Here is a 24,344-nt window from a genome sequence, read left to right as displayed (position 1 = left end):
AGCCTCCTCCTGTAAGGGGACTAGAGTGTGGTCTCTATGGAACTGGTTTTGTCAGTTCAGCTGAAGGAGGAAAAGAGGGTCCTGAAGGGGGCACCTGGATTTGAACCAGGGACCTCTTGATCTGCAGTCAAATGCTCTACCCCTGAGCTATACCCCCTCTTACTGCTGATAGTGTATAATTAATAAACTTCTTTACAGTGCCACTCACACACAGGCTATGGGTTGTGATTCAGCAGAGAGCTGCTAGTCCTGTTCTACTGTGCACGCACCCCTTAATGTCATAACTGCCATCCTGCTCTAAGATGGGAGTATCCCTTGTTGGCACCACTTGGAAGGCCCTGCAGTCTCCATCTGAGCCCACAAAGTCTGTACCTGCCTGTACATCAGGCAGAAGGTGACGCGCAGAGGCAAGTTGCTGCTCACTGAGCAAGGACGAGAGCGGACAGGGCCTGCTATCAGTGAGATCACTTTCGAACAACACACAGTCTGGGACCAAGACGACCTCCTCTCCCAGCTCCCCTCCAAATTCTGCATCTGTTTAAGGCATTTGAACTTCAATTTTTATTTCAGTTCTCTGTCTTGTGCATCCCGCCATCACTGTTCACTTCTTGTCTTTCCTTTAGCCATCGCCTCCCATCCATGCCGACATCAACTTTCTAAACTTCTTGTTTCTCGGGATTTCTCTCATCACCAAATTGCTGTCTATCTTGTGCTTCCCCAAAGTGCTCCAGAGGCTTGGTTGATTTTACGGGAGGTGTGTCAGTATCAATGGCAGAAGGACTCTGTATCAGTTACATATTGTGACAGAACAAGTCCCCAAATGTAACAGCTTCCAACGATAAATCTTTTTTATATCTTGCAGTTTCAGAGTTTCCGGAACCTGGGGATGGCTTTGCTGGGTGGTTCTGGTCTCTCATGAGGTTGCAGATAAAATGTCAGTGGGGGCTGCTCATCTGAAGGTTTCACTGGCGCTGGAGGAACCAATCTAAGCTCTGAACACTCACAGGGCTGTCGGAACGAGGACTCAATTCCTCATTGGCTGTTGGCAGGAGGCTTGTCACATGGGCCTTTTTTCTAGGCTGCTTGATGCATCCCCGTGACATGGCAACTGCCCCTATCCCCACCCCCCAGTGTTAATCTCATTTACAAACACCCTCTCACACACAGCCAGAGTAGTGTTTGACCAAATATCTGGGCATCCTGTGGACCGGTCAAGTTAACACATAAAATCAACCATCACAGGTAGTAAGCGTATATTTATATTGGTAAGAACTTGCCAAGCTCTTTCCCAGAGTGTCTGTACCATTTTACATTCCTACCTGCGATATATGAGTGATTGGGTTTTGTATCCTCACCAGCCTTTGGTGTTATCACCTTTTTTATTTCAGTCATGCTGATAAGTGTGGTGACACCTTTTGTGTTTTAATTTGCGTTTCCATGATGGTGATGACGTGGGCATCCTTTCAAATGCTCATTTGTCATCTCTGTATCCTCTTGGTGAAATGTCTGTTCAGGTCTGTTTCCCATTTTCTAATTGGACATTTTGTTGAATTTTGACTGTTCTTTACGTATCTAGATACAAGACCCCTTTTCATACTTCTCCATTCATATTTGAGTATCCATAAACAGCATTCGGTATTGTTCTAGGTGAGTTTTTAAAACCCAAATGACCGAATGTGTAGGTCTGCATCTTAAATTCTTTTGCACATGACATCGTCTTTTCGAGAGCTAGCTGTGTTCCTTTTGCATCTGGCACGCTGGACTGGTTGGGTAAAGAGGTAATAAGAAAAGCAACCTCATCTTGCCACTCTTCACTGTCCCTTTAAATTTCTCAGTGAACTATTTCTCTTGCCCAGGTGACGTTAATGTCACTCAGGTGACAGAAAGCCCCCTGGTTGCGGTCTGGGCTCAGGAATTAGAGTGTCCAGTTCCATGTAGTAGTCAATACTCTGAAATTGATTCCAGCCTCTCTCCTCCTGGACGTGGGAGAGTTGGGACGTGGTCCTCCCTACCTCTTTCCCCCCCATGCATTCATTCCTAGCACTTAGGGTGGGGAGAAGGAGAGGACGAAAGCTCGTGCTAGATGAGTGCTGCAGTAAGAGATTTCCTTTCTCTGGACTGGCAAGTGTTTGAAATTACTCCTGGGGCATCTCCAGGGGATTCCTCCGAGGTCTCCATCGGGAACATTCGACTGCTCCCGTTACCTGGCAAAGCATTTATTCCCAGGCGTCCCGGGATCTGTGTCACACAGCTCTCCGTTGGTGTCCATGACCCATCCTCTTGGGCAGAGTTTGGCATTGCTCCAATTGGCTCTCAGGGCACATTCATGTGCCTTTCATTCCCACCCACTCTGGTCATACCTGTCGGTTCCAGAGAGTGGCCTGGCCCCTCTCCACCTGCAGAGCTGACGGCCAAGGCTCATCCTGGAGCTGGACACACGTCATTGCAAACCCCAACTCCAGGGCACGTGACCAAGCCCTATAGCGGACTCCTTGAAGCCCCTTCCTAGCCTAGGCTTGAGGTGAGGGGAGAACACCCCAACTCTTCCTCTTCAGAAGAGTGGTACTGAGAACACGGTCTCCCAGAAAAGGAATCTTCACCAATATTCTGATCTCCAACAACCGGACCCTCTTATACCCTCGTGGTGGGTGAGAAATCTGGTTATCAGACGTGACTTTGAGATTTCCACAGGGCACTTGGTCCCACGCCTGCCTGTTTTACCTTGGACTCTCAGTTGAACCTTCCTTTAACTGCTTTATTTTATTACATCCTAGGAGTCCAGAAAGTCTTATTTATCTATTCCACTATTAATGGACATACTAGGAATGCTTCCCGTGCTTTGCAAACTAACAATGGTGCTGCGATGAACTTCTCTGTACAATCTCCCGATGCACTTGTGCTAGTTTCTCAAGTGGATGGATATACTCGGAAATGAAATTCCTGGGTTGTACGCATACTTTTCATTTGATGGTGATAGTTTTATGGAATTTTTGAATTTACTTTACTATTTTTAGTGTCAAAATTTTCTCCGTAGTGAATGTACCAACTACATTCCCATTGGGAGCAAAAGAAGATACCATTTCCCCTCAGCAACTCTCAATCTAGCTAAACCTCCACATGCCCAAAGTTAGAGAGGGGAGTGAAAATGGTACCTCTATTGTTTCACTTAATTTTCATTTCCCTGTTTTCTAACAAAGTTTAGCTTCTTTTGATATGTTTATCTTATTAATAGCCTCTTCTGTGAATTGCTTCTTTTGTCTTCCATTTTTCAGTTAAACGTTTTTTTTCTGGTTGCTCTATAGGAACTCTTATTTTTTAAATAATTTAAAAATTTTAAATTGTGGTAAAAATCTCATAAAATGTATCACCTTAGTCAGTTTTCAATGGACAGTTTAGTATTGCTAAGTATATTCACATTGTTGTGCATCAGATCTGCATAATTTTTTCCTCTTCCTTATATTCTGGTAGAAATCCATTCTCCATCATATGTGTTTCATAACTCAGAGTCTCTTGTTTAAGGAATTTTTTGGCATACGAAAATTTAAGTTTTGATGTAATCAAATTTGTCTTTTGTAGTTGTGATTTGGGGGTTGTGTTTACATAGCCCTTCCCTAGGTCACATTATATATATATTATAGACTGAATGTTTGTGTCACTCCCAAATTAATATGTTGAAACCTAACCCCTAATGCGATGGTATTTGGAGGTCGGGCCTTTGCGAGGTGATTAGGTCATGAGGTTGAAACCCTCATGAATGGGATTAAGTACCCTTATAAAACAAGCCCAAAGAGCTCTTATCCCTTCTGCCACACAAGGATGCAGCTAGAGGACAGCTGTCTATGAAGCAGGGAGCGGGTCCTCACCAGACGCAGAATGTGCTGGCACCTTGATCTTAGACTTTCCAACTTCCAGACTGTGAGAAACACATTTCTATTGCATAAGCCACCCAGTCTATGGTACTCTGTTTTTTGTAAAAGGGATAAAACATGGCCCATATCTAGGGCCATTATGTTGTACAACCTAGGTACTATGTAATTGGTGGAGCTGTGTAATGTGCAACCTGTGCGACTGTACGTGGCTGCCCTGACAATAACCATCGTCTCTAACGTAGCACCTATAAAGACCTGTCACATAAATGCCTGCTGTTTTTCAGAGCCGATCAAGTATTTTACTTAGCTGATGAACTATGTCTCACTTGTGTTTGATTACCCGGAAGCTCAGAGATAAGCTTTGTATTCAGCACCAGTAGCTTCTCCCAACCTGGGCTCTTGAGAATAATTATTTACCTCCTTTCCTAAATGTTCAGTCCCTGCCTTTTTCCTTCAATTTTAAAAATTGTGGTAAAGTACACATAACATTAAACTCATAATCTTAACCATTTTAAGTGTATAGTTAGTGGTATTTAGTATATTCATAATCTTGTACAACCATCACCACCATCCATCTCCAGAACTTTTTGATTTTCCCAAACTGTCTCCATTAATCAGTAACTCTTCATTCACCTTCAGCCCCTGGCACCCATCATTCTTTCCATCTCTATGATTTTGACTCCCTCATATAAGTCAGCCCTTGACTTTTTATACTTGCTTGATCGGTTGGACTTTTATTGCAAGCTGCCTCAGATCCTAGTTTTTTGAAGCAAGCTTGGTATAAACAAATAAAATCAGGATGGTAATAATTAGGCACCAGGGAAACACAGAGAAAGCCCAGGACAGACTGCCTCTATCCCTCCAGCAAAGGAGTATGACTGAGGAGGTAAAAATGAAACACATGAGAAATGTCAGAAGAGGGACACTTAAGTCTCTACCACTTTGTTGGAAATTTGGGATTCCATGAGGCTGGGCCTGCAGGATAACAAGGAGCTATACTTCTACTGGAGTAAAAGCCAAGGGACACAGGGGGCACCTGGATTTGAACCAGGGACCTCTTGATCTGCAGTCAAATGCTCTACCCCTGAGCTATACCCCCAGACACTGTATCAGCTTAATAATTTCCCAAACTTTGCTGTCAGCATTGTGTGTCACCCTGAGGTGCTGCCTGAATAGGTGGTCTGGGCACCCATCTCCACACCTGTCAGAAGCTGCTCCTTTTCCTCAGTCTATGCACCTATGTTCACCTGAGCAGAGTACTTCTCACCCATCATCATCATTATTATTATTATTATTAATTATTACTGGGTACAGGAAGAATTCTACTCATTCTCTTAATATCTAAGATGCTTTCTTTTATTTATTTATTTTCTCCATCGTCCACTCTCTGTTTTGGTTTCCTTTCCTGGGGCCACAGCCTGGGACCTATTCGAGGCTCTCGGCAACATGCCTTACCCCAGGGGAGGCACCTGGCCAAGAAGGCCGCAGCCCCACCTTTTTGGAGAAAGGGGAGTGGGCGAGGATAAACTCGGATGTCAGCACATCTACAGGGCCTGGGATTGAGCACCACGCCTACGTTTTTGCTAGACCTCCAAGAGCCCCTGGTTTGCAGTAACACATTTCCTAATATTGAACCATCGTGGCATTTGTTTGAGCCTTTCTTAGTGATGTTGTACTATACTATTGGATAAGATTTTCTACTATTTAATTTAGATTTTTCTGAAGTGAGATTGGCCTACCCCGATAGAGGAGGACGGTTCTTCCGTCAAGGGGATGCAGGTAGCTGAGCCGCAGCTAGAACTTCCATGCAAGTTCTTGAGGTCCATTTGTAGGAGAAAGTAGGCTCGTCAAGCTTCCAAGACTCTGCACGTGACAGTCTGCCTTTCTCTGAAAAAAAAAAAAAAGAGTTAAGAGTGTTGGCAAGTTGAAGATTTTTTTCCAGGATTATAAACAACACTTCGGTGAACATGAACATACATCTTTGCCCAGTCTCAGAGCACATCCCTAGGGTTGATTCCTAAAAGAGGAAATACCAGGCTCCAAGGCCATTGCTCCGTCCTCTGGCTCTGAGCGGCCATTCTCGGTGGTTTGCATGTGATCACCCCTTCACTTCCTGCCCCCACGGTCCTGCCAGATGACAACATTCACTCTGGCCCTCACTGAATACTAACGATCGGCTTCAGAAATGCACCCAGAAATCCTGAACTCGCAGAACCATGAAGGTGTGGAACCTTGGCTCCCAGACCTGTAGCCCCAGACCCTGAATTTGTAGATGCAACCTGATTTGACCAGGCTCTCGACACCTCCCTAATGAGACTCTCAAAGTCGGAAATGTAATAAGCCAGCGTGCCCTCCAGGTTACCTAGGAAAACACATCAGCTCTCAGAAGGTTGCTTAGGGAGGCTGCACCCAGAGCAAAGGGAAATTTTTAGTAATTATTCCTGTTCCAAAGTCCCATCCGTTCTCTAGAGGGCAGAACACTCACGTGCACCAAGCTGGGAATCTCAGTGTCCTCACCTCACCCCACCGGAGCACTCAGTCCTGTCACGCCATCTCCTGAACATGTGCTCCCTCCTCCTCCATCTGGTGTCTTGGCTCGGTGATGAGCTACGTGTATGCAAATCTTAGTCCACCAACTGAGGGGTAGAAGACATGGAACTTACTTTTTCCACAAAACAACTTGATCTGTTTTGTGTCCCATCCTGCTGAGTGGCAGAAATTGAATGACTCAACCTTGGAATGCCCCCCGCTTTCCCCCATGCTGCAGCTGAGTTCTGAAGGGGCTTTCAGGGTGCTGTGGCATTGGGGGGGTGGGCATCTGTTCCTGTACATAATCTTGATCACAGTGGGAGAGTGGGGACCTTCTGATCTCACGCTGGTGCCCCCCGCATGTCCTCCTGTTTCCTGGCACCGCTGGCCATGCCCATGCAGTACTGGCATGTCTCATGTGGCTCTCTCATGCAGGGACAGTTTTCTGCTCTGGCGCCAACCTCTAGTCCCTGAATCCCCCAGCACTCAGACTGCTGAATGTGATAGCTGAGCACTGACAATTTGCATTTTGCGGGGTCACCCCTTCCCTGTGGTGTTAAAGGCAGAAGACCCACCTGGCTGGATGGGGGAGGGCTGGATGGCAGCCCTAGAAGGCAGGAAGACCATCTCCATTCCAACCCACCACACCTGGACTACAGGAAGGCCCAGCTCCCCGCTGGTCTCTCCAGTTCCCCTCCGCGACCCCGTTATTCTCTATCATTCCCAGAAGCTCTAGCAGGGACCTTCCTACGACTCAGCACTGAATACCTCCATGAATTACCTCTTTTTGTCTGTACATCAACCCTATGAGATAGGTACAATTATCATCCCCACTTACAGAGACAGAAACCAAAGCTTAGAGAACAACTTGTGACCCTATCGCAAGAATTCTTTCTAAGACACAGAGGGAACCGGGTGGCTGCCTGCGTGGCAGTGCAGATAAAACACCAGCCAGTTCCTCATTGTCTGATTTCCCTTCTGAAATATTCAGGAGGTAACAGCTCATCACCCATTGCTTAGGCTAGTAGGTTATGGCACGAGTAATTAGGTCGTAGCTCCCTCTTACTGCCATTCCTCTGGAGAAGTGGCTTAAGTGTTCCTGCTCACAAACACGTCTCTCCGGTCACTCAGATGGCCATTCCCACCCACTGCCTGTTGATTCTGGTTTCACTTCCCACAGGGTGGTGGTTATCTTCAAGATTCAGGGGTATCACCATCCCAAATACAAAAAATGTGGGAGGGTCCTTGGAGAAGCTGGAGGTAAACACTTTCTCCCCAAATCTCTGGGCAAAATGAGCCTTGAAGCCAATCGCTCAGGCAGGAGCCCACTGGCCTAACAGCAGCATAGCTGCTGCCCACCAAGGCGTCCATCATTCGTCACTGTCACAGGTCCTGCGTTGCTAGTGATGCTCGTCATGCTGATGTGCAGAAACCATGGTGACGGGCGCTATGAGTGCGCTTCTTTGTTTCTCCTTCCTTGTCAGCAAAGTTCCATTTGAAAATGTCAGCCTGTCTCCATGGTGCTAAGACAAATAAGGAGAAGTTTGCGCCTTAAACACACCAATTCAGCTTATTAACGTAAGATGCAAAACCAAATCAGAACCAGACAATGAAAACAGTGTTTTTTTAATTGGGAAGCATAGTTTCCTTCTGTTGTCTATAAAAATATTAATCTATGACAAAGGAATCTTGTTTACTTTTATTATGAAAAATCTCAAATATATACAAAAGTAGTGTTATCCATTATCTAGTATATTGGTCAGGTTTCTCCAGAGAAATAGAACAAATTATTTATATTTATATTTATATATATATATATATATATATATATATATATATATATATATGTATATATGTATATATAAAATTTTATATAACCAATTATATACATAAATACATATAACTATATGTGATTTTATATAACCAATTAGGTATATTTATATAACTATGTATATATATATAGAGAGAGAGAGAGAGACAGAGAGACAGAGACAGAGACAGAGAGACAGAGAGAGAGAGAGAGAGAGAGAGAGAGAGAGAGAGATTGGTTTATTATAATGAATTGGCTCTTGTAATTATGGAGGCTGAGAAATCCCTCGGTATGCCATCTGCAAACTACAGACTCAGGAAAGCTGGTGGTGTGGTTCCAGTCAGAGCCTGGACCAGTGAGGGCTTTTAAAAAAACTACATCATAATGAGAACCACAGAGCCAATGATATAAACTCTAGTCTGAGGCAGGAGAAGACCAGTGTCTCAGCTCAGGCAGACAGGCAGAGGGTGAATCTCCCCTCCTTGACCTTTTTGTTCTATTCAGTCCCTTAGTGAATTGGATACCACCCACCAGCCTTGGGGAGGGCAATCCGTTTTGCTTAGATTTCATTGACTCAATGCTAATCACACCTAGAAATACCCTCACAAACACACTAAAAAATAATGTTGAACCAAATAGTTGTGTGCCCTATGACCCAGTCAACTAGACACACACAATTAACCATCATACTCACCTTTGACAATTTTCCACATGGCCAAGCTTGTTAGATCCAGAGGCCTGATCAAATTCAGGTTCAAATTTTTGGCAAGTTTTTGGCCAGTGGAGTATTGTGTCCTTCCTTTGTGGAAGGATGCTCATCACGTCTGCTTGTTCCACTTTTTGTGAAATTAAGATGAACTAGTATGTTGGGGCATTGCTAATCTCATTATAAATTTGCCCATCAAACACTCATCTCATAGTTTGAGCAGACATTGGTCATACTTGCTTACATTCGTTATTTCATTAAGAGTTGCAAACTGTTTTACTCTAATTCTCTACCTCTATTAGCTCAAATTTCTTATTAGGAAGAATTTCCTTTATCAACTATTTAGTTCTGTTAGAATATAGTGAATACAGAAGGTGTAGGACGAATGCTTGATTCTTTCTTTCTATTTATGAATTTTCAGAATAACAAATTAATGCCTTAGTACCCTTCAGATTTGACCAGTGAGGGCTTTTAACAAAATGCATCGTAATGAATGAATGGATTTTTTAAATGTACGTTGTCTGTGTTTTGATCAATTGTTCTCATTCTCCTTTTGGATCCTCCAATTGTCCCACCTTTGGTTAGTGGGAGCCTGTTCAGTTTGGCTGCTGTGTCCATTTAACATGACTATAGTGGTCTTTGAGAGTTGCCTTGTTTTCTGTACGGTGGGAGTGTGTGTTGGCACAAGCAAAGTGAAACTGCCAGCCTGGGCGGTCTGCCTGTAAGCAGGTATGAAGCTAGTCTCAGAAATGGACTTGTATTTGTCTGTAGGTGGAAGGAGGTGAGTCTCACTGGAGAAGTATTGGCTGGAGCCTCCAGGATGGGAAGGACAGGTCCGGGTTATGGAGGAGGCTGACTCCCAACAGAACACAGAGTCTTGTGGGAGGATTCCTGCAGAACTGGGAAGCGCCTTGGCGAAAGTCCTGGGCTCAGCTCTGAGGGAGTGAAGACCCATGGGAACTGCATGCATTGATATGGCCCTGGCAGACTTGGGCGAGGAGTGGGCCTCAGCGCCCAACGCAGACTGCCTAGACTTGAGATTCTGGCAAAACACAGCAGAAGGAGGGAAGACAGACCCTACAGACCCATGCTCTTGGTGGGTGAGGCCTCATTTGATTATTTTTAAATTTTCCATTGTATTTTTAAAAGATAAATACTGAACTCACAGAAGTCACATGATACAATGTTCAAAAGGTATACAGAGCATGCAGTTGGAAGTAACTGTCCCTCTGTAGGTGAAAGGGTAAACAAATTGTGATACATCTGGACAATGGAGTATTATTCAGCAGAAAAAAAATGAGCAAACAAGCCATGAAAAGACATGGCAGAAACTTAAATGCATATTATTAAGTGAAAGAAGCCAATCTAAAAAGGTGAAATATTGTATGACATTCTGGAAAAGGCAACTATGTGACATTCTAGAAAAGGCAAAACTATGGAGACAGTAAAAAGATCAGTGGTTGCCAGAGGTTTGGGGGTTGGGGGAGACAAATAGAGCACAGAGGATTTTTCAGGGCGGTGAAAATACTCTGTACGATACTATAATGATGGACACCTGTCAATAAGCATTTGTCCAAACCCACAGAATGTACAACACTAAGAGTGAACCCTAAAGTCAGCTATAGACTTTGGGTGACTGTCATGTGTCACTGGAGGTTCATCCATTGTAACAAATGTACCCGTCTGGTGAGAATGTTGATAATGGGGGAGGCTGTGCACGTGTGGGGGGCAGGGAGTTATGGGAAAGCTCTGTACCGTCCTCTCAATTTTGCTGTGAATCTAAAACAAAACAAAACAAAATCGTAGGAATAAATAAATATATGTAAAGAATAAAATGGGGAGAAAAATGCAGTGAAAATTCTCCCTCTCACTCATCTAACAAGCCTCCCCTGCAGGAAACCATGTTGACAGTTTCTTACATATTCTTCCATAGACAGTCTGTACATGTGAGTAACTAATGCATCAGCTTTCCCTGATGCTATAAACACAGACGGTCACATAACGTATGTGCTGTACTGCGTGCTCTTTTCATCTATTTTAACTTTATATAAAAAATGCAGCACTAGCCTTCCCAGTGCCATGAGAAGTGCCATCCCAAGGTAAAGGCAGGGACACAGACACTCAGAGTCCCCCTGATGCTGTAACACAGCAGAGGACGGGGCATCACCAGGAAGCCCAGCAGGGTGAAGGGAAATTTGGGATAACTATGGGGGGCCCCCGACTTTGAACCAGGGACCTGTTGATCTGCAGTTAAATGCTCTACCCCTGAGCTCTACCCCTTCGTGGGACAAATAGGCCTCTTCCCTCAGGACTCCCCATTTGGGGAGCCACACCCAAGACACCTTTCATAATTATAAGACCTAATGTTTATTGAGCACTTACAATGTGCTAGATAAACTGTTCTAAGAGCTTCATGGATATATGATTTTAAAAATTATCTGTGGTAGTACTATCTCTAGGTCTACTTCCACCACCATCACCTTCCTTATCATGGATGACAATGACACAGGAATTGAAGTGACTTGCCCCAAATCATAAACAGTGGCTGATGGAATCAAGAGTTAAATGACCGGGCCGGCCGGGTGGCTTAGGCGGTTGGAGCTCCGTGCTCCTAACTCCGAAGGCCGCCAGTTCGATTCCCACATGGGCCAGTGGGCTCTCAACCACAAGGCTGCCAGTTCAATTCCTCGAGTCCCACAGAGGATGGTGGGCTGCGCCCCCTGCAACTAACAATGGCAACTGGACCTAGCGCTGAGCTGCACCCTCCACAACTAAGATTGAAGGGACGGCAACTTGACTTGGAAAAAAGTCCTGGAAGTACACACTGTTCCCAATAATAAAAAGTCCTGTTCCCCTTAAAAAAAAAAAAGTTAAATGACCACCACGTCATCCTGCACCACTGCCCTTTGAGGACGGGTGTTCAGGGCCTTGCGGCCTCAAGGCCAACCCTTCTCCCTGCCCTGCGACAATCAGCAACCCCTCTTGCCCTACCTCTCTGTAAACTCTCCCCCTTTTAATAATGGGGTTGCCCAGAAAAACGGAGAGTGGACCTAACCCAGTGACTTGAGAGGACCCAGCAGAGGCTTCTGGAAGACAGAGCACTTGAACTGAGGTTTTCTAAATTTGTGAATTAATTAGCTGTTGGATGAGCAATGCTTTCACATGGCACAGAACTGAAAACATACAAAATAGCACACTGAGAGAAAATAAGACTCCATTATGATTGTGGCGATTGTTGTGCAGTGCATACATAGATGAAATCCGTATGTTGTACACCTTAAACTTCTACAATGTTGTATGTCACTGATAGCACATAAAACTGGAAAAAATGTTGAATAAAAATGAAGTACAAAGAAACCCCTCAAGTCTAGTTCACACACCCATCACCACACAGTTACAGTTTTCTTCCTTGTGAGGAGAACTTTGAGGACCTACTCTTAGCAACTTTCAAATATACAACAGAGTATCAACTACACTCAACAGGCTGCTCATTAGCTCCCAGGACTTATTTATCTTATCACTGCCTTGGTTTCCTCTTTTGTCAAGCGGGGACTACGGTGCTTCTTGTGAGGATGAAATAAGAATGTGAAGACCTCTCTCTCCAGAGGGGATACAGTCAGGAGGTGAGAGCGACCGAGGTACAGGGGGACAGGGTGGGTCCTACTTTCAGTCTAGAGGAGACGCTGGACCTACAGACATCAGGGAAGAGCCAGGAAACCCCAAAAAAGTGGCACATAGGGGGCGCCCGGATTTGAACCGGGGACCTGTTGATCTGCAGTCAAATGCTCTACCCCTGAGCTACACCCCCACACATGAACTATTTCTCAGTCATACCTTTATATTCATACAACCACACCCACACCCTATAAATGATCCAGTTTCTGCGTCTTTGGTTTCATGTCCCACTGTCACTCCAAGTTGGCCTTTCCACTCTGAACCCCAACCCACTTTCTTCCTCAAGTTTGGTGACTTGATGATTTGGTCACAATCTTTTGCCCACAGCCAGAGACAACAGGGGTCCAGGGACCCTCTCGTGACCTAGACGAGAAAACCCAGACCTCTTGAGCCCTTTCACCAGGCCAAGCTCTGGGTCTGAGAGCCCGACCCACCTTGTTTACTCTGTCAGTCACCCTCCATCTCACTTTATTTTATCCATCCTTCTCTCGTTCTGCCTTCTTTCTCCTTTTATTTGCCATCTGTCTTTCTTCTTCCTGCTGTGTCACTCATGGCCTCCTCCATAACGTCTCTCCTCTCCTAACCACCCAGACTTTTTAGTCCTTTATCTGATTCAAGTGTTGTCTTTTTCAAACTAACTCCTTACCTGAGAGGTAAACGGAAGACAGGTCTAGTAAATAAAAGGTGGACCATTTGTTTCCAAAAACAAAATAGATGACAAAAGCTAAGAAAGCTGTGAAAATAACTTTGGTCTTAGTAAGTATTACAACATCTATTAAAACACAAGACTGAAAACAGCACCAGGACAGAACACTTGAAATCCAGACCTGGGGGTACATCATATTATACTAGGGGTGCCAAAAAACGTATACAAGTGGACACTTTGGTCAGCGTTGCTCAAGCAGTAGTTCACTGTAATCAGAAGTGTCTGGACGCTGATGGTAACCACTTTGAGCACCTCTTGTCATTGCAGAAGTCAAACGTGACTTGTATTCATCTTTTGTTATTAGTATATATTATTACAATTTTAATACAGTTTTCCTTTCTTAAAATGTGTATACATTTTTGGCACCCTCTGTATACATAGATTTAATAAAAGATAATCACAAGCTACCTACCTGTTGGGCTGCCACTGCCATCGGCCTGATGGCATCACAGTTCCTCTCGCAGATACACTTAAATTGGCATTATTTGCTCCACAGCGTAAAGGCAAGGACTGAAAAATAAATAGGGAGATTGGGGTTCATGGGTGACTTCTTAAACTTTCTTCTTTGTACTTTTCCAGTCTCCACAATTTCTGCATAAAATATATTACTTTAAAAAAATCAGACAAACCAATAAATACTACAAAGTTATGCATATTCCATTCTAGTAATTGCAAGCGATACCATTTCCTATTGACATAGTAAATAATTGCTTTAAGACAAAAAGAATCGACGGAATGCTAATTTGAGAAATATGCATTATAATTTACATAAAAATTCATTCAAGCTTTTATAGGAATAATTATTTCCATTTTGCAGGTGAGGACACAGCCTCATAGCTTCATCTGCCATCTCATCCGCCTCCACGTTAGGATGTGCATCAATCTAAGACACTGATAATGGCTCAGGTATGTTGAGTGCTTACTATGTTGGAGGCACTGAGGGTACCTCTTCCCATATAATCCTCCCAAGAACTCCTTGAAGTCTGTGAAAAGCTCTCCCATGAAGTAGCTAAGATGATCCCCATTTTATAGATGAAGAAACAGAGATGCAGAGGGGTTCAGTCACTTTCATTCAGTCATTCAACAAACAGTAAACATCACTGCATCCCAAATTCTATTCTAGGCACTGAGGACTCAGCAGGGAACAAGGCCAACAAACAAGGTCCTGCCCTCAGGGAGCTTCTATTCCGAGAGGTGTCAGGCGACAGACAAGCAAATAAAAACATGAACAAGAACATCACAGATACTGAAAACACTAGAGGAAGCTAAAGCAGGGTGATGTAATGGCAGATGGCGGGGGAGACACAGGGTGGTTCCAGGCTGTGGGCAGAATGACTGCAAAGTCCCAAAGGCGTGAGCTAGGTTAGCAGCATCATGGAGCATAAATAGTGCCAGTATGGCGGCAGCAAAGGGACAGAGAGCAGGACAGATCTGAATAGTGGTCAGTGAGGTGGGTTTTATTTCATGTGCCCCCCTAGGGACGGGTGGAGCCTGGATTGACCTTACACACAGGCCACCACCTCCCAAACCTTCCTGATGGGCTCTCTGCAGTGGACTTGACCCCAGGACCTGTCACCTCAGGCCTGTTCTACTGTGACAGGCTTCCCGACTCAGTCTGTGAGCCCCTTTGGCCATGCATCGACGTTTGTTATTGTTTATCCAGTCTGCCTGGTTCCTGCCCTGGTGGAGGTGACTTTCTAGCGATGCGCCACACACGAGTGTGACACACTGTCACTCAGGTACTTTTTCAATTGCTATTGTGATGAGTACTGAGCCCACAGAACAGGGCGGAATGACCATAGTGGGGTTCAGGAGAGGCAGTAACATTGCCACAACATGTTGCAGGTGGAAGGGAAGTTAATTAGGAGATGAGAGGCCCTGGAGGCCCAGGGAGCATGGGCGGAACCTGAACCAGAAGAGCAGAGATAAGGCCAGGGTGCTGGAGTCGGGGAGACAGCCTCTTGTGGGCTGAATAATGTCTTCCCGAAATTCATGTCCTTCCAGGAACCTCAGAATGCGAACTTACTGGGAAATAGGCTCATTGCAGACTTAAGGAGCTAAATTAGGATGAGGTCTTACTAGAGTAATACTGTGTGATTATTGTCCTTATATAAGAGACACAGCGACAGACACACAAGGAGAAGGCCATGTGACAACTGACAACGGAGGCAGACACTGGAGCGATGCATCGAGAAGCCAAGGGATGCCAAATGCTGGCCAACCACGAGCAGCTGGGTGAGAGGTGGGATACAGATTCTCCCTGAGAGTCTCCAGTGAGAACCAACGCTAATGGCACCCTGATTTTGGACTTCTAGCCAATACATTTCTGTTGTATAAGGCCACCCGGTGTGTGGTACTTGGTGACGGCAGCCCTAGGAAACTAACTAATAAACTAATACACAGCCCAAGATAGGGCTTAAGCCTTAGGGCGTTAAGCAAGAGAGGACCATGATTAAATGTACATTTTCAAAAGGTTTCTCTGGCTGCCCAAGGTTCCCAAGCAGTCCCAAAGCATTCAAATACATTCAGTGTCAGGCCCCACAATATGGCCGAGGCCACAGTTCTAATGCCACTGCCCGCCTGGTGGTCATCACTCACAAGGAACCACAAAGTGATTCGCAGCCTGTCCCCCTCAAGAGATGGCCTCCCCAGTTCTCACCTCTGCCTGCAGGTACCCACCTACTTCCGGCAGAGAACAAGTGTAAACTGGTGGACCTTCTGCAGGCTGGTTTGGCAACATGCATCAAAAGCTTTTTTTAAAAAAAAAGTCCCTACTCTTTGACAGGACAATTCCACTTCTTGGAAATAACTAGACAAATATTTGAAAACGTTTTAGGAACCAAAAAAGGTCCACCCCATCCTCAGAGCGCTTCTCAAGGTCCACCCACCTCCACGTGGTGCAAATACATCTGCCACTAGCTTAACTGACTCGAGCTTCAGAAGAGCGGGTAGAACGAAACGCCGCCGCTCGGGTCAATTCCGGGGCCACCCCTTCCTTCTCGGTCCCCGCGCCCCCAGGCTTTCCTTTGTACCCTTCTCCTCCGCAGTGGCTTTTGCCTTCGGGGTGGGGCACGTCTCAGCTCGGTCGCACCCCGAGGCCTGCCCTTTGTGTTTGCATGTGTTTGCACCGCCTGCTTCCCAGCCTCGGAGCTGCACAAAGCACGGGCCACCGCAGCTCGCGCAACGGGGCCGGGCGGGCCAGGCGTGCGAGGAAACAAGGACACACGGAAGAAAGGGGGGGTCTCGGGGTGCAGCTGCACGGCTCCGGGACTGCCCCGGAGGCCGGGCCACCGCTCGGCCCACTGCGGGCTTTCGGGGACGGCCCTTTCCTGGGCGCGCGACGACGGCCCCGCGCAACCACCGAGAGGCCCGCGTTCCTAGAGCGGCCGCGGGCGGCCAGGTGCGGCGCCAGCCTCCGCGTGTCCCGGGGCCGCCGGCAGGGGGCAGCATGGCCCGGCGGCCCCACGTGGCGAGGGCGCCTGAAGCAATCCCCGCGGCGGGCGGCTGGGCCGGGGCGTGCTCGGTGGGTTCCGTGGGTTGGCAGGTGGAGGCTCGGGCCGAAGAATTAAAAAAAAAACTCAAGTCATTCAAAATTAAATTTACAAAATACAGATACATTTATTTAAAATATAAATCTATAAACCTATAATTTTTTAAAATTAAATAATCTAGAGTGGTGTCTGTTAATCCCGGCTCCATCATCCCGCAGCATCGCTTACAGCGCCCCGGTGAGACAGATACTGTATGTCCCCATTTCACTCGGGCCCAGACTTTGAGGGGGTTGATGGAGTCTCAGGCAGGAAGAGATGGAGCCGGGAGGCCAGCGAGGGAGGCCGAGGACGGGTACCCTGCCGTCCCCTGCGGGAGGCAGGACCTAGCACTGCGGGACTCCAGGGCCATTCCTCAAGGCGTTGGGGGCCTGGGATTGGAAGCAGCCACTTCCCGGGGGTCTCGACGCCTCTATGTTGTGTTATGTGTGTTTGCATATGCCGCTGCTGTGCAGAGCAGGAAGGCAGAGCAGAGCGACTTAAAACGAGAGAAAGCCTGTACAAACAGGAGTGCCAATGTGACAGCTCACAGCCAGCAGAGGAAGGGTGGGAGGGCTGCCTGGATGCCACCTACGGCGCTAGCTCCCTGCATTCTAGCTTGGCTGCCTGCCCACCAGCCCATGGACCCCTTACCAGGGGGCTGGGTGACCTTCCTTCAAAGGCAGGGCAGCCCAGAGGATTTCTGTCATCACCGCAGGCACTCTGCGACTGTGGTAAGAGGATTTGGTAGTGAGCTGGAGGCTCTACCTAATATTTGGGCTGAAATATCAGAGGAAATAAAACACATGTTTATTATATCTAAGTTTTTGGATTAGCTTTAGTGGAAAAAGTCACCTGTATTCCAGCGGGACAGAGATTTGGGGTTTTACCTATGTTTCATCCTGCACCGTCATCTGTGGTTTATTTGCCCATTCATTTAACATTCGTTGAGTACTTCATGTGGGCCAGGGCCAGGAGCAAGCATGGAAACAAACAGTAGCCCGCCGGTGGGAATATCAAGCATATGTGCCACCAAGTACCCACTCTAGACGCCACCCAGCCCAGAAAGCAGGAAGGGACACCCTCAAAGCTACTGGCAGCCAGGTTGTGTAGCCCAGGGTCCTGCCTGGCAATGAGCTGTAACTGGTGTCTGATCTTCCCCTGCCTTCACAGTGTAGGCGTTCGCTGTAAAAACAACTTCGGGGATCCCAGGAGTTTCTGACAGGGCTTTTCTGGACATCTGTGCTACTATTTCCCCTGTCTTCCAAGGATTCTTGGTGGGTGTCAACTCGCTAGATTCACTGGTGAGGTTTAGGGATTCACCCTTGTCTGAAAGGCCATCTGCCCAGTGATGTAGAGGTTACAGAGACTAGACATGCATGTATACCCTAAAAGGAATACATAAACTTAAGAAACCCTGTACCCTATTAAAATAAGTAAGCATGGCATGTGTCACTGGATAAATTAAACATACAGAGCGAGAACTGAGGCTGGGAAAAGTGGAAGCAAGGGAGAAGGGTGGGGACTTGCCCAGGGCAGGTGGGGTTTGAAGTGGCTTCCTCTGTGGCGAGTCCTCAGGTCAGCCCCAGGTCCTGGAGAGGACCAAGCCCATTCAGCTACCTACCACTCGAACCCCAGCCCCTCTGTCTCCAACTATTGTACTTTTTTAGCTTCTGAAAATGTTTTTATTTCAACAAGGGATTATGAGGCTAAAAAAAAGCTTAAAAACCCTGACACGTGAAGTGCAGAAAATTTGGCTGATCATTATAAACTTGATGAAGATTTCGTGTCCCGAATCTGAAAGAGATTCTAAAATATAATATTCTAGATTTGGTTTCTACAGAGAGGGGATGAACGCTTCCAAGCAATCCATTTAACTTCACAGGTGTGGAGATGGTTAAAAGTCCAACTGAACGGGATATACAATTTCTTCTGTTACATTTATGAAGAAGATTTGATATCTTCTCTTGGAGAAATAAGGGGCTCATTCAATTCTAAAATAAGTTTTTATTCGGAACTCAGAAATTCCTTTACAATCAGGGAGAAAAAAAACCCAACAACAATGGCATTTTCATTTGGGGGAAAAGAGTTTTAAACTAAATTCTGAAATTCTGTTATGCGATTATTACCTACTAATGTGTTAATCATTTTGGTAAAATGAACACCCAAGCATGTTTGTATGCAGTGTATGCTTGTTCCAAGACTCTGAAGAGCTGGCACAGATTTGGGCAAGAAAAAAATGTGTCTATTTCTTCTCAATATGTCTACTGTTTGAATTAAATACACTGGAGATTGCTGTGATTCGGTCTGGATAATCATTTGCTTTTTTAGCAGTGCTCTGAAACATTTGAGGCTTAATTTTTTCTAAACTTATTTCAAAATATATCATGAACCTTTGGCTTGGTAAAGCATCGATTACTTCGAGATAAGCAAGGGAAACCCGTGGGTTAAAGTAGGAAAGGAATAATAATAATTTTACTGAGACATTTGTTATTAAATTGCTCAGGAGGTAACTATGCCAACTAACTTACATCCTTTACTTTTGGACAAAATTAATGTGACTTTCAGTGATGCCGATCCCTGCAAGTAAGATCATACAGGCCAAAAAATTGCGTAATTTACCTGCAGAAAGTTTGATCATGGAACCACGTGGTCCTTGGATCATACCTTCGGTAGTAGAATGGCAAATGTCACATTTCATAACCTGTTTAATATTCTTAATTGGATTTAGCTTTAAATCCCATCAGTTTCCATCCTTGGAGAGCATAACTTTAGTATTTGTGCATTCTAAACATGAAGAACTGATTGAATACAGCCCCTTAAAAGGTTGTATACTTATTAGACTGTACTGATTCTAAAAGGAAACAATTATCCTGATAGTCATTATTTAAATAAAATTACTAGAGAGGGTAGAAATTTTCATTGGTCGTTTTATCATTAATATTCAACTTTCTGTTACCCTAGTTAGTAGACAGTAGTAATGCTCCTGTCTTATACTCTGAGTAATTTAGAGAATTTGGATATTATTTTATAAAGCGAAGCAGTGAGTTTCATTCAGCTGGTGGTGGTAGAAGGAATGGTGAGAACCCTAAGAGGTAGTGTGAGCCTGAAAGATTCGAGTCAGGAGAGCGTGCTATTTTCCTAGGGAGTGGGTACATTTTCCTTGTAATAATCTCCTTCACCCAAATCCTTTTCTGACGGTTAAACAAATGGCTTCTTAGGTCCCAACATCAGAGACAAACACAGAAAAGGAGCCCCTGGCCTTAACAGACAGCCTCTTCCCAAAGTCCCTATGGAAGAGAGGGTCTCAGTATAACACAGGGGCTAGCTTAGCGCCCACCACCAAGACGCCCAGCCAAATCCATTCTACCCTGGTTAGGTGAGCTGGGCCACGGTCCCGGTGACGCTGGGCGGGGCTGGGCTGGGCCGGCCAGCCAGTGAGCTGTCTGCTTTCCGCCAGGTCCAGAATTGAAACGGAATGTCCACGGGACAGGCAGAGCTGTGAATCAGAGAGAAATAGTACTGTTTTGCCTTTTTTTTTTTTTTTTTTATTAAGTATCCACGCTGAAGAAATTGGGAGGCAGTATATAACAGCAGTTAACAGCAAATACTTAAGTTTAAATGCTGGCCATGTGACCTTGGGCTAATTGCATAACCTCTCTGAACTTCATCTGTAGGGGATACGAATACAATTTCACAGGGAGTCACAAGATAAAATATGAAAGCATTTACTTAGCACAGTGCCTGCAACATGGTAAGACCCAATGAATCGTGGTGATGACTATTATTATCTCCTAATAAACTCAAGGCTAAGTCTGACTGCTTAACAGAAGTTTTCATGTAAGGCCATTCACTATCAGTAGTAGTCAGTTTAATTTTTCTTTTCTTTTTTCCTCCCTTCCTTCCTTCCCTCTTTCCTCTTCCTTCATTTCATTTTTTTTTTAAACATTTGTTTAGCCTGGAGTTACCTTTTGTAGAAAATAGAAATAAAAGGGTTAGATTCTGTTTTAACAAAAAAATACTCATTTCAAGGAACCCGACTGGAAGTGGTAAATGCAGAATTGATTTTTTAAAAAGTTGAAATCTAGAAGTCCCCACTATGCCCGGGAAGCAGCAAGAGACTTGAGCAACCTAAATGCTTTCCAGAAAGCTGGAGAGGACTTGGCCTGACTCACCGTTGCCCTGGCAACAGTAGGGCCTAGAGACCTCATCCCTGATCCCTTAATCTGAGGAGCCTCAGGAAAGGTCCCCACAGACACCTGGCTAGAGAAAGCTACCCTGACTAACAGGAGGGAGAGAGGAAAGATGGAGGTATGCCTCTTTCTGCAAAGATAGCCACCTACTGTTCTCTGTGATGCTCTCAGCTTTCCAGAACCTCAAAGGCTGACTCTAGAGAATCAGGCCACAGAGTCTCCACCCGATTCTAAGTGCTGTCAAGGCGGTGGATGGTTTCCTAAGCCTTTTGTTTCTCCATGGAGCCCAGCACAGTGTGTTGTACAAACGTTGGGCTTAATAATGGGGGTGGGGGGGTCTGTGTGACGATAAGCACCCCCTAAGGTGCCAGACCCCAGCCCTGCTCCATTCGCTGCCCCCCACCTGAGTGAGCACAGACAGCCCACTTCTTTCTGTCTTAATTTCTTCAGCTGTAAAAGGAGAGGCTCAACATTAAGGCCTTTTTTTTTGCCTCTAAAATTCTTTTATTCTCTTAGGACATTAATAATTTTGGCAAATACATGGCACAGAGCATGTTCTGCTTGATATATTCTGTTTCCTCTAATTTTGTCTGAAATTTTAAAATCTGAGGATAAAATGGAATCATTTGAAACAGGCACTGGCTTTCCCTTTTTCAATAACCATTCAGTTCCCAAGAAAAGAACTCTGTGGCCGAGCACATGGGTTTTGAAGTCGAAAAGACTTGAGTTCAAATCATGGCTCTACCATTTGGTTGCTGTGTGACTTTGGACCTACTCAACCTCTCTGAACCTCAAGCTCTTCACCTAAAAAATGAGTAAGATGATACATCCAGCAGTTATGAGGTGATGTATGCCCAATCTTCAAAAATAAGACACGTTCAATAAATGGCAATTATTCTTTCTTTCTGGTACACAACTCCAGGGGGCCAATGGAAACTTTCAAGTTAGGAATTTGAAATTCTGGCTTTCTAATTAAAGGCACCCTAGGAAAGCACCCAGTAAGGAGGGGTACTACCCACTGCAACCTCTGGCGTGTGGCTGAGAGGTGAGTTTAAACCCATCTATTTGACATCATGACCAGTGCGTGGTTTGATTTGCACTTCCTCACACCAAAATAATTTTCCATTTCTGCCTGCTGGGGAAATTTCCTTGTCAGAGATTTGTTTTTTCAAAAAATACCACCAGCCCATGACCTACCTGAACTTCAGTTTTGACTAAGTTAAGCCATCATTAGCTAGAAGCTAATAATGAAATTAGCAAACTTTTATCGTGACTTTAGTAGGAACCAGCATCTTTGGTATGTATTTATTCTTTATGGTATTTAAACCTCAGAACGATGGGAACTTCATTATCCCCATTGAACAGATGAGGACGTTTTTGTTCTGTGAATTAGCTCATGCAAGGCCACACAACCAGCAAGGCTAAATCCACCTCTGTCGACTCCAGAGTCTGTCTACCATCCTCTGTAAATGTTGGCTTTGGACCGCTATGGAGTTTATGGCAGATGGAAAGAGAATCACGCTGGTGTCTAGGAGTTGGAACGAGGGATGGGATGATGGGATTACAGGGTGCTGGGCCCCTTGAAGGAAGAGGCGTGAAGAGGGGGTTAGAGCCAAGGAAGGGGAAGTAGGGGTGACAGCCCAGCTCCGCAGAAGAAGTAGCAGTCTTTGACTATATGGAATCCTTTAGAAACCAGATGCCTAGGAAAAGAAAGCTCACAGCATGGTTCCCGCTAGTGCCCTGGGGATATCCTGGGAACTATAACAAATGAAGCTCCTCTCTGAGTTTCTCCCTTGGATTTCACCCCACACCACTGTGGTCTCCCGCTCAAGTCGGCGTATCTCCAGCATGCTTTGGTCCTCAAATCCCCGGACTAGCCAAGATGGGTGCAGCAATGGCCCTCCACCAAATATCTCCAAAATATCTCTGCTCACAGCTCTTGGAGGCTTCAAATACCCTGGAGTTCAAAAGAGCCATTTCTTCGGTCAGCCCTTCAACCTCCAGCCACCAGTTCCATCACCTGTGACCTGTCCGTTGGACACGGCTGGTTCTCCCATGTGTGACTACGGAAGGTTTCCTTCTCTGTCAGCTTCAGTCTCCTGCTACCTATTCGCATTAGTTCTCTCTCCTGCTCAGGCATCGTCGATGGTTTCTCATACAAGATCAAATTCAAACTCCAGTCTTGAAGTCTTAGATCCAAGTCTCCATCTACATCTCCAGTCTACGCCAAGCCAACCTTTGACGGTGTTTTCCCTCCACGAGCCTCTCCAGAATCAATCACTGCTCCCCACTTTCCACACTTCCACTTTTAAGAACACCCCCACCAAAGGCCTTCCTCAGTTTTCTCATCTATGGACTCCTCCCAGCCTTGGATTTCATGTCCACGGAAAAGCTGTCCTGACTTCCCCAGGCTCCTCCCGCAGACCGCGAAGCACATCACGTGCTTGGCACTCAGTGTTTACTGCACACCAGCGGAATTCCCTGCTCCTGGCTGTGACTCGACTCTCCAGCTGCTTCTGGAGATCAGGCCGCCTCTCCAGCCCTTCACACCTGCTCAGCCGTCTGCCCTCTCCTCTGGCTGCCTGCCCTGCGGTCCTACCATCCTTTCAGAAATGTTCAGTGTAAACGGAGAAGTCCTAGCCTTTCAAATCACTTCCCCTCTCTGTGCCTCAGTTTATGCATCTTTATAGGGAGAAGAGGGGGTTGGTGATCTCTGTGGTCCCTTCAGTCAATAATGTGGCACCTTCACCGTCTAATTCCTTTTTCCAAACCTCCCCACACCCCTCCTCCCTACCCCTAGACACATGACTTATTCCGCCTGCCTTCAGCAGTTCTTATCTCTCAGGCCTGTCTCTGCCTTCAGCACAAGTCCAGACTCCCCAGTTCTGGCTGAGCTGGGCACTCTGCTAGCCTCCATGAATTGTCCCTTCAAATTGCCTGAATACTCTCTGGGCCACTGCCAAGCCCAGGAGCAGAGCGAGAGTCAGTCACTCTGTGGGCAACGTAATATGCCCACATTTTCTCTAGGCCTCACTGAATGGAGATTGGAATTGAATACCTGGGGAAACAAAGCAGGGTGCATTCGTGCATTTAATAAATCTAAAAAGCGTAGCTTTGGTGCAACATATAAATAACGAATGAAAAATGTTCTGAATGGTGCCTTTTGTGGTTTCCCCAAAGATTGGCACCAGGGGCGTCTGCACACCCCTTCCCTACACCTCCCTGCAGCGGTCATGCCACCCCTCCACCAGCCACATTTCAAGGTGGGCAGGAAGGCTGCTTGGTGATGAAGAAGGGTCCGGCTTTGGCTGTAGGACCGTCTTTCCAGC

General features: G+C 45.7%; 1 protein-coding gene and 3 non-coding genes across 17 annotated transcripts in view; all 4 read right to left on the bottom strand.

The window, feature by feature from the left end:
- ZNF398 (zinc finger protein 398) overlaps positions 1-16,636 on the bottom strand; it is a 48,766-nt gene extending 32,130 nt beyond the window's left edge. Inside the window, exons 1-5 of one of the 14 annotated variants that reach the window (XM_074315199.1) lie at positions 15,975-16,636; positions 13,704-13,805; positions 7,465-7,921; positions 6,387-6,505; positions 5,609-5,756 (exon numbers count right to left, since the gene is read on the bottom strand). In XM_074315199.1, coding sequence (XP_074171300.1) covers positions 5,609-5,695 — 87 coding nt within the window. In that variant the 5' untranslated portion in view covers positions 5,696-5,756; positions 6,387-6,505; positions 7,465-7,921; positions 13,704-13,805; positions 15,975-16,636. Of the gene's footprint in view, positions 1-5,608; positions 5,757-5,846; positions 5,965-6,386; positions 6,506-7,464; positions 7,922-13,703; positions 13,806-15,974 lie in introns of those variants that run through there. The other 13 variants (XM_074315196.1, XM_074315195.1, XM_074315192.1 and 10 more) reach the window with 13 other exon arrangements.
- Positions 86-157, bottom strand: TRNAC-GCA (transfer RNA cysteine (anticodon GCA)). The gene has a single exon. It is a non-coding gene; the product is annotated as a tRNA-Cys (tRNA).
- TRNAC-GCA (transfer RNA cysteine (anticodon GCA)) lies at positions 4,897-4,968 on the bottom strand. Its single transcript has one exon. It is a non-coding gene; the product is annotated as a tRNA-Cys (tRNA).
- TRNAC-GCA (transfer RNA cysteine (anticodon GCA)) lies at positions 12,651-12,722 on the bottom strand. The gene has a single exon. It is a non-coding gene; the product is annotated as a tRNA-Cys (tRNA).
- Positions 16,637-24,344: the final 7,708 nt, after the last annotated feature.

This window comes from Rhinolophus sinicus, linkage group LG11 (genome assembly GCF_036562045.2).
Source record: "Rhinolophus sinicus isolate RSC01 linkage group LG11, ASM3656204v1, whole genome shotgun sequence".
Taxonomy (NCBI): Eukaryota; Metazoa; Chordata; class Mammalia; order Chiroptera; family Rhinolophidae; genus Rhinolophus; species Rhinolophus sinicus.
Note: the sequence above shows the minus strand (reverse complement) of the source record. Positions and strands in the feature narration are given on the sequence as shown.